This window comes from Thermobia domestica, chromosome 10 (genome assembly GCF_964235325.1).
Source record: "Thermobia domestica chromosome 10, izTheDome1.hap1.1, whole genome shotgun sequence".
NCBI lineage: Eukaryota > Metazoa > Arthropoda > Insecta > Zygentoma > Lepismatidae > Thermobia > Thermobia domestica.
Genome location: NC_137463.1, coordinates 238464546 through 238479250, shown reverse-complemented (window position 1 = coordinate 238479250; position 14705 = coordinate 238464546). Strand labels below are relative to the sequence as shown.

The following is a 14705-nucleotide window of genomic DNA, read 5'->3' as shown; positions in this document are numbered from 1 at the left end:
ACCTTTTTTTTTTTTTCTTTTTCCTAAGGAAGCATTTAAAAACGCAGAAACATGTCTTTAATTGTTTTAAATTGAATTATTTTAAATTAAAAACAAACACAAATTTTCATGCCAATAACTTTAAGGGATTTCGAATATGGCTTCCGATTATAACAATTGTAACTTCACCCTGGTTTGTTCCCTTCTATGGCAAATATTAAAAAAAACGCTTACATACATATCTAATTATTTTAAATGAGAAGTCCAAATATCAAATTTCATGTCTCTAAGCTTAAGAGATACCGAGATGTGGCCATCTTATTATAATAATTCTAATTCCCACCCCTTTCTCATTCCCACCTCTTTTTCTTCCCATCTACGCCAAATATCACAAAAAACTAAAAGATGTGTATGATTATTTTAAATGAGAAGTTCATATACCAAACTTCATGTCTTTAACGTTCAAAGATTCCAGGATATGGAGATTTTAAGATAATAATTTCCACTCCTCTTTCTTCCCAACCCTTCGTTTTTTTGTTGTTTTTTTTTTTGTGTGTGTGTGTGTGGGACCTGTGCCCTGTCTAAATTTCAAGTTTCTAACTTAAGCGGTATACCTGACCGTTGATCAATCAGTCAGTCAGGACTTTATATAGGGCGATGCACAATAAGCAAATTAATGCCAAAAATATTAATACAAAAGTAGTATTTAAAGTAGTATTAGCAAAGAACACGTTGTGTTACTATATACAGATGGTGATCAGAAAAATGGAAACACCTGAACGAAATTGCAACTTACCAGATTAATATGGTGTCGGGCCACCTTTCACCTTCAGAACAGCATTGATGCGACGTGGGATGGAGGCATAGAGGTCGTGAATGGTAGTAACTGGAATTTTACACCATTTCTCGTGCAGGGCATCGGCCAGTTCTGTGAGAGAGGATGGAGGTGGAAATCGTCGCCGGAGTCGTGTTTCCAAGACGGACCACAGATGTTCAATTGTGTTGAGATCTGGGGATTGGGCGGGCCAGGGGAGGTGTTGAACTTCATTCCTCAAACCACGCTGCAACAACGCCAGCTGTGTGAATGGGTGCATTATCATCCTGGAAGATGGCGTCATTGTCCGGGAACAACATCCGGACCATAGGATGCAAGTGGTCTCCTAAAATTGCGACATAATCGTTGGCAGTGATTCGTCCGCTAAGTGTGACCACAGGACCCAAAGAAAACCATGATATTGTCGCCCACAGCATCACCGAGCCGCCGCCATGTTTCACAGTTGGGCGGAGACACTGCAGATCATAAGCTTCTTTGGGCGTTCTCCACACATAAACACGGCCCGTGGTTGGGAATAGGGTGAAGGATGACTCATCCGACCATATCATACGTTTCCAGTCGCAACGGTCCAAATTGCATGGTCGCGGCACCATTTGCGGCGTGCGAAAGCGTTATGGTCCCTGATGAGCGGTTTGGCCCGTACAACACGACCTCGTAAGTTCATGTAATGTAATTCGCGGCGGACTGTGATTGTCGAAACAGTGTGGGGGAGGTGCTGATTGAGTTCCTCCGTCACTTGCTCCGCAGTGGCACGACGGTTCTGCGTGACAATGCGCTTTAATACCCGGCATGACCTGTCACTCATGATTTTCTTCCGCCCACTGTTCCGCTTCCCCGATGTGGTTTTCCCGTGTGTTGTGTAGGCCGTTATCACCTTCGACACTGTCCCACGCGACACACCTAACACAGTAACCACTGCCGTCACACTCACTCCACATAACCGCGCACCAACAATTTGCCCTCTTTGAAAATCTGAGAGGTGTCCCATTTTACACTACCTCCGTCTGCTGCAGCCACTGCACACTGCTGTTCCACTGCGCCTGACGTAGTATGGAGACCGACCTAACACACCACCACCAGCGGTCCGGCACTGCGGGCGCCACGACACCACTGCCAACCCATACATCTGACGTGTTACCAACTACAGGTGTTTCCATTTTTCTGATCACCATCTGTACAGTATATTCATTCATTTGGTAAAATTCATAAAACTATGGATGGCATAAGCAGGGTGTGGACCTACGGACTTCTTGGGCCCAAACGCAGATGACAAAATTACACCCTTATTCTTTTACAGTTGCTATTACAATTACTATTTACAATTTACAATCCTCCTGCTTTGGAAATGAATGGAACTTGACATTCTCTTTGCCAACTTTTCTATTTAATGTGTTCATTTTACAGCCGTACACAACGCGTGAGAGCATTGTTAAAGCTTTCAAAGTCAATGTAGCAAATACAGATGAGTTCTAATAATATTTACACATAGAAAGTGTCATTAAAAACGAAGAAAACGTAGAAAATCAACAAAAATACAACTAGCAACCTGTCAACTGAGGGGTGCGAGGATAGTATCTTGTTCGGAGGGTCAGTGATTTGGTGTCGAAGGTGACGTCACGCGAACGAAGAGGCTGAGCGTGGGATTTCCTTCTCTTAGTTCTACCATGGTTTTAGCCAACTTATTTGACGAAATGACTAATAGTTAAGTTTGAAACAACGTTTGATGGAAAAGAATGGTCATATATAATATGATTAGATAAATAATTTGTGTGTGTGTGTGTGTGTGTGTGTGTGTGTATGTATGTATGTATGTATGTGAGAAGATGGAAGACCGAAATGTATATATAATGCACTCAGATATTGAAAAAAAGTTAGCAACATACACGGCTTTTATTTTTTGTTTTATATTTTTTGTAGCTAGAGAGATCATTCTGTAGCAGTATTTGCAAAACTTTGCGTACAGCAACGCAAGGTAAAAATTAGAAAAGTAAAAATAACGCAAGGTAAAAATAACTGCCATGCTGATTAATAGCAATTTTTTGCGTTGACGCAAATCGTTATGGACAGTGCTCGCAACGCAAAGAAAAAGGAACTTTCTGCTTTCCGAGATGGGATATTTTAATGTTTCAGGCTGGTATCACTGCGTATGATTCTTTTCTTCATCTTTTCGCCCTGTGTCGTGGCGTTGTTCCCGTTAGTGTAATTTAGTTTTTATTTTATAAAAATGGTAAGTAGTTTCAGTTTGGAATGTAATAGTTCAGAAGTTATTTTATTGAATGTACTCAGATACGTGTATTACGTTAATATAAAATTATACTAAATAGCAATAATCGAACATCTTAAAAGCTGGAGACCATGTGCACATGGCAGAGTAACACAATTTTGTAAAGTCTTATTGGGCACTAATGAGTGCACTAACATTTTTTGTGGCTACAAATGCTCTTTCTAAGGTTACAAGGTTAGGTTATAGTTAAGGAGCCGTACTTCCCATTTAGGGAAGGACGAGAAACGCCATACTTTCAGGAATTATTCATTGACTATCTAGGATGTTAAAAAGTAGGTAATAGACTGAGTTCTTGCCCTTGTACTTAGGGTGTTTAGGTAGTGCAACAGTAAGATGTATCCTCGTGCACGGGAGATGAGAAGTAGCTGTTCTTAACTATTACCGCTTCGGGACCTTATTTTGATGTCAGTCCAATTTAGGTGACCATAATTTATAATTTTAAAAATTTGTACCGGTAACCAATTGATTTCTAGACTCGATTGGGTATCGCAGATTGGCGCATGGAAATTAGCGGTAGCCTTGAAAAACCCTACCAGCGATTACTCTTGTTTCGTCATTACTCAAGCAAATGGTTCTACCATCTTTTGACACATTTATTACATTTTCAGGTTAGAATAGAGCTTTGTACGTATTTTAGTATGTGCTAATTAAGGAGCTGCAATGCTACTTGCGGATTAACTTCAAGATGGCTGACTATAAATAAGGTGTGAAGGTATGGTGTAAAAACTAGTGTATAAAACACGAACCAACTTGTCCTAGGTGGCTACTAGAAAACACGAATCCTATTTAACAGAGTCAGGGCGGGAGCGCAGCAGGAGGACACGAGCAGTAGAAAGGTGGTGCGTCTGTAGGTAGCAGGCGCGTCAGCGACGGGGATTATATGCATAAACGAGGATAGTAGAAGAGCACACTTACAAGGAGAAAGCATTCTTTGGTAAATAAACTTCGGGGCCATTTTTTCAAGGTGATAGTGTATATTTAAATTGTTCATATTACAAACTGAGAGAGCGCAATGGCCTAATATAGCAGAGAAAAAGCGTCTTAAAGTTTTCGACTTGCCCATATGTCGTCTTTCAATGTTCCACTTCACTAGTATTGAAATGTAATCTATTTCGTAAATACCTATATCACGAGTTATGGTTATCACAGTCGTTGTGTAAAAAATGTTCTTGACGCTTTGTGCCTACATCTGTTGACAGTGTGAGAATTACAGAGGTGATGGGAAGGAAATTTCCCCTTGCAGTGAGCGGCGAAAATATGTTTCCAACATTGAGGAGAGTACGGGTAAGACCGTTCCCATATCTTTTTAAAGCGATGTTTAAAATATTTATGAAGTTGAAAAACAGTACTGTTTAGGATCATGGGAGCAGGGTTGTCTTCAAGATTGGGAAGCGGGCAGATTTGAGGCTTATTCTGGGGGGAAATTAATTTCATCTCATTTTCCTTTGTGGCAATCGGATACAAATCATCACAATTCTCCCCAAAACTCACATTTCAAATCGGATTATTAGGACAGTCGCTCAGTTTCAAGGTTGGAGAGAACATGTCCCCCTCATCCCCCGTGCCATTTGCACCAGTGCTTGTAATACACACACCGTCCACAGATGTAGACACGAAGCGTCAAGAACATTTTTTTTTACACATCGACTGTGGTAAACATAATATAACTCGTGGTATCAAAATATTTGCGAAATAGATTACATTTCGTTGGTAGTTAACAAGGAACATTGAAAGCTTTTACAACTGATTGAATATTTCTATTGTTGTAATTCACCATATATTTATAGTGAATTAACATTTTATTAGTTCAAGCAAAGATCGAAGTTGATCCCAAGGGAATAGAACCCGGGACCTTTGGTACGTGAATCACAGATGTTACTGATTCTGCCACGCCGTCATTTGGTAAATTTGTGCAACGTACGACATGTACGGCTAGTCGAAACTTTAAGACGCATTTTCTCTGCTATATTAGGTCATTGCGATCTCCCAGTTTGTAATATGAACACTTTAAATGTTCTCTATCACCTTGCAAACGATGGCCTCGAAGTTCATTTACCAAAGTCGGCTTTCTCCTTGTTAGACATACAATACTTTCAGTATCACTCAAAATTCATATCAATATGTTGTGCACTATTCACACTCATTCCTTCACATTGTATTTTACCTATAAATTTTCTATTTGGTAGAACCGTCTGCTCTAGTGAACCTTCTTTCAAGTGTAAACGCAGTAGCGGTTTTTACGTCACTTTAAAGCGTAACTCTTCTCCTTAATAACCTAGGTATTACATGAGGATGGTAAGCCTAAATATACGAAATGAAATTAAATCTTTGAGTTTTACGTCCCATGTTATGCCGGTTAGGCTAAAGGAGATGGTGATGATGAGTAATGAAGGAAATGGTGGAATGAAGAAAGTGGGAGGGAACGGGAGAACCCGGAGAAAACCCACGCACACGGTGTTTGTCCACCACAAAGTTCACTTGGCGGGGGCTCAGTGGTAGAGCGTTCACCTCTGGTGCTTGGGGTCCCGGGTTCGATCCCAGCCCCCGCTAAGTGAACTTCGTGGTGGACAAACACCGTGTGCGTGGGTTTTCTCGGGGTTCTCCCGTTTCCTCCCACTTTCTTCATTCCACCATTTCATTCATTACTCATCATCACCGTCTCCTTTAGCCTAACCGGCATAACCGTGGGACGTAAAACTCACAGATTTCATTTCACTTGGCGGGGGCTGGGATCGAACCCGAGACCCCAAGCACCAGAGGTGAACGCTCTACCACTGAGCCACCGCGGCCCCCTAAATATACGAAACGAAATCAAATTGTATATTTCTGCTTGCCTGAATGCCTGTTGTTGTATAAAGATAACAAGGTTGCTTAAATATATTGATAGAAATTGGCAAAATTTATCGACTGGCTGCATAGCTTTCAACATTAGCTTGGATTGAACTTTGTTTTAATTTAAATTATATCTACATACTAAATTTGTAATTTAATACCTCAGTTTTAGCGTACTGATATATACGTTGACCATAAAATTTTACATGCCAAGCAGTAACGGCATTTTTTCCTTTGCTTTGCATTTAAATTAGTAAGATTATTTTCCCAGTTGCTAAGGCGGGAGTTTCCCGATTTCTATGTGCAGAGGTTGTTCAGTCTACATTTGGCCAATTTCGACTTACCTAAAAATTTAGAATAATCCATGGCGCCAGGTCCGTAAGTGCTCGATGTGTTTTCCTTGGTTCCTAACAATAGCCCGACAACGTAATTTCCACTCCGCTGTAATAGGCTTCTCTGAAGGACTGGGAGGGAAATCTTGTCCCATTCCCTTTGAACAGCTTTCCAAAGTACTTCCACAGTTGACACACGCCGTTTAACCAAAGCCCGCTTCAGCAATCCAAATCCACAATAGTCCATAGGACTTGCATCTGGAGATTTAACAGGTACCACATTGAAAGGTATCGTCCGCGCGGAAAAACAACTCCGTTCCTAGGAAGCCAGTGCACACCACTACAGGACACCACGAGCCAGGTCGGGTGAGTCCATTCTCCCCGGGAGGAGGAAGGAACGAAATCGGCCAAACGTAGTCTGAACAACCATGTAATTCTCTATAATGGTTTTATTTGTCCATCTATTTATCTTTTTGTCCTTCTGAAATTACTCTTGACGAGAAGGTTCTAGAACACAGGTCCCCCTGTATAGATTAGTAGCTAGGTTGGTTCCTTTCTGTACAAAAGTTTAGTATTTAATTTACATAGTATTGCCGAGCGAGCGTTAGCGAGAGAAAGCGGGTTAGAGCCCCTCAGGGCACGTTGTTTTCTGTCTTTATTACAGCTAAATGGGAAGGGGGGACCCTGTGTTCTAAAACCTTGCCACTCTTGACAATTGTATTGAGTATCTAAAGATCAGTACAACGTATTTTTCTCAGGAATCCTTCGTGAGTGAGTCGACAGACTCATCTCGTTTGTGGTCAATTAGTTCAGATGAAGGACAATTTCTGTCGGATGTAAGCCGAGAAGCGGTTTGGATTCCGTTTTAAGCGTATATGACCCCTTCCAGCATAACCCCGTTGATATACAACAGCACCAAGACGAAACAAACTATTTCTGTCCATGTGTAATATAAATACATAGAGCAAATTATTGAACCCCCCCCCCCCAAAAAAAAAAAACTGGTTTAAACAAAAAAAAGCTTTCTTTCTTTCTTTAAACTATAATTTTTGCCAACCCTGCATAAAATACGAACAATCTTGTACTAGGTGGCCACTAAAAAGCACAGTGCTAGACAGGGTAGGAGCGCAATAGGAGGTCCGAGTGATGGCGAGGAGTTGCGTCCGTTGATAGCAGGCACGTTTACGACGGTATACGCACAAACTAGGATACTTTATGTTGCATAAAGTACATGTCTTGTGTGATGCACAGTTTTGTGTGACTTATACGGTCACTTTGTACACCGCCTTGACGTTTCGCTTCACTTCATCGGACCTGATGCAGAGTAGTTTTGACGTATTATTAGTGTCGTACTAAAGGACTACTGCAGAAAACGTATGTTAGTCGACCTCTTTCGTATGGAATATTATATGGTAAAGAGCACACTTTCCATTCCGCATTTCACCTTAGTATATATGATAAATGTAAGGTCCCGATATAGTTGCATTACTTCTGCAATCCTAGTGTGAAATCAAGTAACATTTCTTCCGTGGATTTTGCTAATTTACGACCCTCCCTCCCCCCATACACACATACACATAAAATGGGATAGCACCTGAAATTTTGCCCTATATTGTACAGTCAGTCCACATACAACTTCCCTCTTACCAGTATTAGTTTCCGCTCTACATTTCAGTATTTCACTCCATTACAGCGGCATATACAACCTAGGTTACTTAATAAGGCATGAAGCACTATCATATTATGCTCTGTTGCTTATTTGCCTAATGTCGCATCAATCCGCGAACTCATATAGTCCTGGTTCAAATTTAACTTAATTTTTCTCCTTAAGTTTCACCATGCACTGATAACCGTTATTGCTTTTTTAGCTCTCATGCTGATATTTTGTCTGATTGTGTTCATTTCTTCCTACATTTCGTAGTTCAGGCCCGCCATCTGCAGGAGTTAACCTTTTTTATTGAATTAACTGAATTCTTTACTTCTATTATTGTACTTGTGAGCACAGAACATTTCTTCTTGCCGCGGCTGTTGCTGTTGCTAATACAGGTTGCGATAGCAACCGTATAGATTCGCACTGCTGCACGTTTTACTGGTTGTACACGTCTTTGGCGTGGGGGACCCGGGTTCGATTTCCTGCGGAATCTTATGTGGTTCGGATTCCATGTTAATCGTCAAGTCCCATCTCATATAGGCCCGCTGCTGAAAGGGACGTTACACTCAAAATCACCTCAACTCAACATTCGAGATCCCGGTTTAACTCATAGATACGAGCTCCCTGCGGTAAACCTCCGAACAGATTCCTTTTGTTTCTTAAAGTCAAACATTTTAGGTGTACGTCTAATGTACAGACATTAATAGAAAGGAACTCACTTGAATCCGGTGCTGGTGTATTCCTACTAATGGCTCCGAATGCAATGTAAGTTGTTTATTTGTGTGTATCTTGCATCATCTACAAGTTACTGTACAGACACTGAATTATCCGAGGATAATAGTTAAAAGTTGTATTATTGATTATTTAGTCTAAATGGTTGAAGACCAATCAGGAAAGTGTATAAAATATGTTTGGCTGATTTCCGGAGAAACTGAGGAACTTAGTGATCGACAACGCTAGTTTCATGTAAGGAACTTTTTTTTTCCCGAAACTTATATAATTGTATATATATATATATATAGATAGATATATATATATATTTGGTCTAGGAATTAATTCGTGCGGGTGGACAAGAGATGGCGCAACGAACGGAGCGTCCCACAGTTCCGTGTATCCACACATGTGTTGCAAACCCCTGTCATCGCGTATCGTTCGTAGTATAGAGCAGTGGATTAAAGCGTCAACAACACCAGTTTGTAGTTAAGTGAACATGGCGCAATTTGTGCCTGAGATAAAGTGTTTTTGCGGGGTGTCCTGCTGCATTACTTTAACATGCAGAAAAGTGCGACTGAAAGTCATCGTATTTTGGTGGAAGTGTATGGTGACCATGCTCTAGCTGAGCGAACGTGTCAGAAATGGTTTGCACGGTTTAGAAGTGGTGATTTCGGCTTGGCAGACCAAGAGCGAGCTGGACAGCCAAAAAAATTTCAAGACGAAGAATTGACAGCATTGCTCGAGCAGGATTCGTGTCAAACGCAGGAACAACTTGCAGCAGCATTAGGCGTTGATCAAACAACAGTCTCCAAACGCTTGAAAGCCATGGGAATGATTCAAAAGATGTCACATTGGGTTCCACATGAATTGAAAGACAGAGACGTTGAAAGACGAAAAACCATTTGCGAATTGCTGCTTCAACGACAGAGCAGAAAGGGGTTTCTGCATCGAATTATTACGGATGATGAGAAGTGGATCCATTACGAGAACCCTAAACGAAAAAAGGCCTTGGTGAAACCAGGTGAACCAGGTCCATCACAACCAAAACGAGATATTCACTGTGCAAAGGTTATGCTGTGCATATGGTGGGATATGAAAGGTGTGGTGTACTATGAGCTGCTGCAACCGGGTGAAACTATGAATGAAGAACGTTATCGACGACAATTAATGCTTTTGAAGCAAGCTCTGGCCAGAACACGACCAGAATGGGAGAACAGACATGATAAACTTATTGTTCAACATGATAACGCTCGCCCACATGTCGCAAAACCGGTCAAAACCTATTTAGAAAATGTCGGATGGGAAGTTTTACCCCACCCGCCGTATTCATCAGACGTTGCTCCTTCGGACTACTACTTGTTCGATTGCGTGAACAACGATTTGATTGGACAGCGGTTTACTTCTTCAGAAGATATCGAAACATGGGTCTCTGACTGGATCGCTTCCAAGGATGAGGACTTCTTTCGCCACGGAATCCGTACATTGCTTGACAGATGGGCGAAAGTGGTGGCTAGCGATGGACAATATTTTTCTTAAGGTATGTATTTTGTGTTTGTACTACAGCTTCAATGTGTGCGTACCAACGCACGAATTAATTCCTAGACCAAATATATATATTTTTATAAAGAATGCTAGCAGTACCACTAGATTAATAGTGTTATCAGCTCAACATGAAGTTGTATTTTTCAGATGGCATAAGTCAGATTATACGTACACCAGTACTAATTGTCTAAATTAATGAATTTCGGACGTAATCCGGATATACAAAAATCAGGTACATTGGGAAAATCATCAAAAATGGTTATATTGTTAGTCTTAAAACTCCTTTATTTCAGAAAAAGATAATATGCATTGTAACAGGGGTGCCCATCTAATCGTGAAACCTAGAATAAGCCGTGAATTTCATTTATCAAATCTTAAAACCTCTAGAAAAAGTTTCAAGTTAATAAAAAAAACACCAGAAGAAAATAAAGATTATATATATATATATACACTGCTCTCGCGTTTCTTGTGTGTATAGTTGACATCGTAAGGTGAACGTGGGCAAGTAGCTATTTCACTGCAACTTACCGACCGCCGCATGACGTCGTGGGTCCCACACTGAGTGGTTGTTTATTGCCGTTGTGCGGTCAGTCAAGTTCTTTTTAAAATAAAAATAAATCCCGAGAATTGAAAAATTTTAGACCGTGAAAACAATGAAGATGCTGTGAATTCTATTATTTAGTTTGGGTGTGAATATCTCCGTCTCCTTCAGTCTAGCGGTATGTTCCTAGTGTGAAGAACTTAATGATTTCATTTCATTTCCAATCACGTAGATCATTTTCAAAAGACGTAAAGAACGTAATGTTTACATCAATTCGGTATCTCATGGCATTCCCTAGGGATAATAACCATCAAGTTTGCAACACAGCTTAAAATTAAGCGGGGGGGGGGTGATTATTGTGGAAACTACTACTAGAGTCCACTATTATAATGTTAAAGAAACAATCATTTTTTAAATCTCGCAAAATACGTAATTTACAGCGGTGTAGCAATTTCAATCCGTTTTTCATATCCCCATAATGCTTTGAAATTTCGGATTAAACCGCATTTTAATCTTTACATCTATTGAAAATCATGTGCGCGATTGGACATGACACTTATGTGAGCAGTTTTTCGAAATAAGCCTTTTGAAGAAGTTGTAACTTCGTTTCTGTTTATTCAAAATCCGTCATATTATGAAAATAGTATTCAGCACCAAGGACCTTCTTGTCGTGCTTGCCTCGTCTATCTATCTTGCATTATTACTGTTGTAAAGGCAATGTTTAGGATATTGTAGAGATAAACTAGAAAAAAATTTACTAGATTTTCCGAATACGAGAACGAGAGTGACTCAATAGCAGAGCGTGTCAGAGCTTTATGCTAGTGATCCCGAGGTCCTTTGAGCTTTGTTTTCTTATTTCTGTTAATTTGTACAAATTGTCGCCTCGCCTGGACTTCAGCTAGTATACTGTAACCGCACCATTAAAAACTGGAACTCGACGCTTGTTTTTCGTTAGTCGTGCCTCTCTGATAATCTGAAAATTCCACTTGGAAAAAAGTAGCTTACAACTTTAGTTACATGTGGTGGTTTTCATTACATTAGGGTGCAGTGAGGTATGCCTTATAGTAATATACAAAAGTTTGTTCTGCTAAGAATTATTATCTTCGAGAAGTGGTTTAATCACAATATAATTATTACTGACAATATATTGATAAGCACTTGAGTTGATTTCAAACAGTATGGAAATGAACTTACACGCACTAATAAAGTAAAATTCTGAGTCTTAGGGTGTTTTCACGCAAAGTTGAAGCTGTGTATCATCTTCAAAAGTAAAGCACCCTGGCTTATCACAGAGGATTCATCTACTTTAAAGGTTACAGGTTCGGTCCTTAGTCCAGTGAATTTTAGTGGTGAAGGAACTGTTCATACGTTGTCTCAACACAGTCATATTTTATCATTATTTGAACTTCGTTTCTCACTTGACTAAATTTTTAGTTTTTGCACTTTCGGATTCAGAATCGATTCTCAGCGGAATCTTACGTGATTCAGATTCCATATTGGACGCATAAATTTACTACATATTACCACGGGGCTTTCTACGTCTCGCTCCATTCATACATACAAAAGGTTGATTCATCTATGTGCGTCCGATTTTAAGCCTTCACCCCTGCTTACAGAATCGACCAGTTCGAATGTTTCAAACAGCATAAGGACCCAGATGCCTCTAGTATCGCGCCAAGTTCGCGTTATGTGATGTGTGCATAATGGCTCCCGAAGTGAACCGGTTTGGGGAAGGCTGTGTCGTAGCACTTTACCCTGCCAAGTTTTCCTTAGCACAAATTCAAAAACAGTGCAGGGAAAATGGATGTGCATTGGGGTCAGCAACAATCAAGAACATAATCAACATAAACAACATGACATTCCAGAAAGCGACCATATGCTGCGGTGACTCAACCTGCAGCTTGAAAGTTGCTCCCAATAGTCCAGCAAGGAAATCTTCGTACTCAACGTGTGATGGCAAGAAGATTGCACATGGCACAGTCAACCGCAACCTACATGGTAAATTAAAGCTGCGGATGGTGTTTAAAAGTCGTGAACATATCCTTACTGCGGCTCACCGTAGGGATAGATAGACACACTGCAGGTGCCTCTACGAACCCCATATACCCGAAGAAAAGTTTAAGTTTGTTGCTGGACTTAAATATCAGGTACTTCTCTTGAGATACAAAAGCCTGTCCTGAGTTTCTCGAAGAAATTTCTAGTTGTCGCGGCATACTGTTATGATGGCAAGTTAACGAAGCGACAGGTGCCTACAAATTGCAGATTTGCATTTTATCAGCAACATATCCTCACACCAGTTTATACAGGAGATCCGTCCCATTTGTATGGAAATGCAATAAATTCCGTGTGCATACGGATAAGGCCTCATTACGTATATCCCATTGTACACAGAAAATTCTGCAACAAATGACGGGAGCCACCGGGATTCCGCGTATTCCCTTCCAGGACCAGTGTAATCGCCTGATACTAGTCCGTGAATTTTTGCGGGCTTAGGTTATTGGAAGAAGCATTTGCATCTTTTCGTGTCATCTTTGTCCCTGGCCTCTGGAAAGCGTGCCAGGAGGTGTGGCTTAAAATTTCGTTCCTGTGTTTCAATGGAGCCTCCTGGAATGGAAGTTATAGTGCAGAACTATTGTCAAGACATGGTGCTTACATCGAGGGCAACCGATGGTGGTCCCGTGGTTTTCCCTAAGGTAAGTGAGACGTCAAAATCGGACACACACACACAGATCAAGTTTCTGTACATTCCACCGAATTTTCTGATTTGATTTTTCACTTCTATGAATATGGATTATTGCAACAGATGCTGTAAATGTTAAGCTATTCTTGTACCACTTTCCTGTGATATTGATGTGCAGTATTAATCATTTTCCTTTGTTTTCTAGACTTGCAAGCGAAGAAACCATGGTCGAGCTAAGCATGGTCGTGGCCATGTCAACCCAGTGAGGTGTACAAACTGTGCTAGATGTGTTCCTAAGGACAAAGCTATTAAGAAATTCGTAATCCGAAACATTGTGGAGGCTGCTGCCGTCAGAGATATTACAGAAGCTAGTGTTTACAGTTGTAAGTAAATATATAAATGGTTATTTTGTATTTAGTAAAAAGGATATTTCAGTATGGTTAACTGTTAGTTGAGAAACCTGAAATCCGAATAACAATAAATATTTCCATTTTGTTCGTAAGTTGAGTTTCCTAGGAACCCAATGTTGAAACCGGAAATTACAATCTACCACTTCGTCTTTCAATTTAGGAATAATGGTGGAAATGGAGCGCTGAATTCATAATTAATAAATCAGTTGATACACTCATTAAGGATCTCAGAAGTCATAGGCTGTAGTTAAGGTACGGTTTTGTGAAGTATAAATCCTTAGGGGGTTTAGAATCTCTTTCCGTCGCACATCAGATCTATTTGTCGCTGTATCCTATAAACAATAGCTAATTTTGCTGGTTTCACCAGACATCAGGGCTCTTTTTCAAGGTGCGCTAAAGTTCCGTTTAACCGAATTGCTATAATAATAATAAATCTTACTCGTGCGCGACTTGTATTTAAAAATACCGACAACGAGTACAATAATTTGTTTTAGTGTAACACTATTTAACACAGAAGGAGTAAGTTTATTGTTCCATGTCGTACCTGCATTGTCGTCCTAGTGTTTTTCATTTTTCGTTCCCAGTTGAGGGGCATGATGGCTCAGTGGTAGAGCGCTTACCTCTAGTGCGTGGAGTCCTGGTTCGATCTCCGGCGAAATAAGTTTGTGGTGACAGCACCGTCTCCATGGGTTACTCTCGTTTCCTCCCATTTTCTCATTCCACCAATTCTTCCATCATCATTAATTTGTTTAATCGTATCCCTTATACGAAAGGGTATAAATGAGGGACGTCAAACTGAAAGATTTCATTTCGTTCCCAGTTCAGTCGGCAATCCCGACTACTTTGGCTCCTTTTATTTTCCACATGACCTCTTTTAACCCTTGACGCTTAGCCCGGCAAAAGAT

The 14705-nt window shown here is 40.4% G+C and overlaps 1 protein-coding gene across 2 annotated transcripts in view; it reads left to right on the top strand.

Moving 5' to 3' along the window:
• The first annotated feature begins 2884 nt into the window (after window positions 1–2884).
• Window positions 2885–14705, top strand: part of RpS26 (ribosomal protein S26) — a 35386-nt gene continuing 23565 nt past the window's right edge. For both annotated transcript variants that reach the window (XM_081729396.1, XM_081729397.1), the window contains exons 1-2: window positions 2885–3041; window positions 13596–13773. In XM_081729396.1, coding sequence (XP_081585522.1) covers window positions 3039–3041; window positions 13596–13773 — 181 coding nt within the window. In that variant the 5' untranslated portion in view covers window positions 2885–3038. The remainder of the gene's footprint in view (window positions 3042–13595; window positions 13774–14705) is intronic.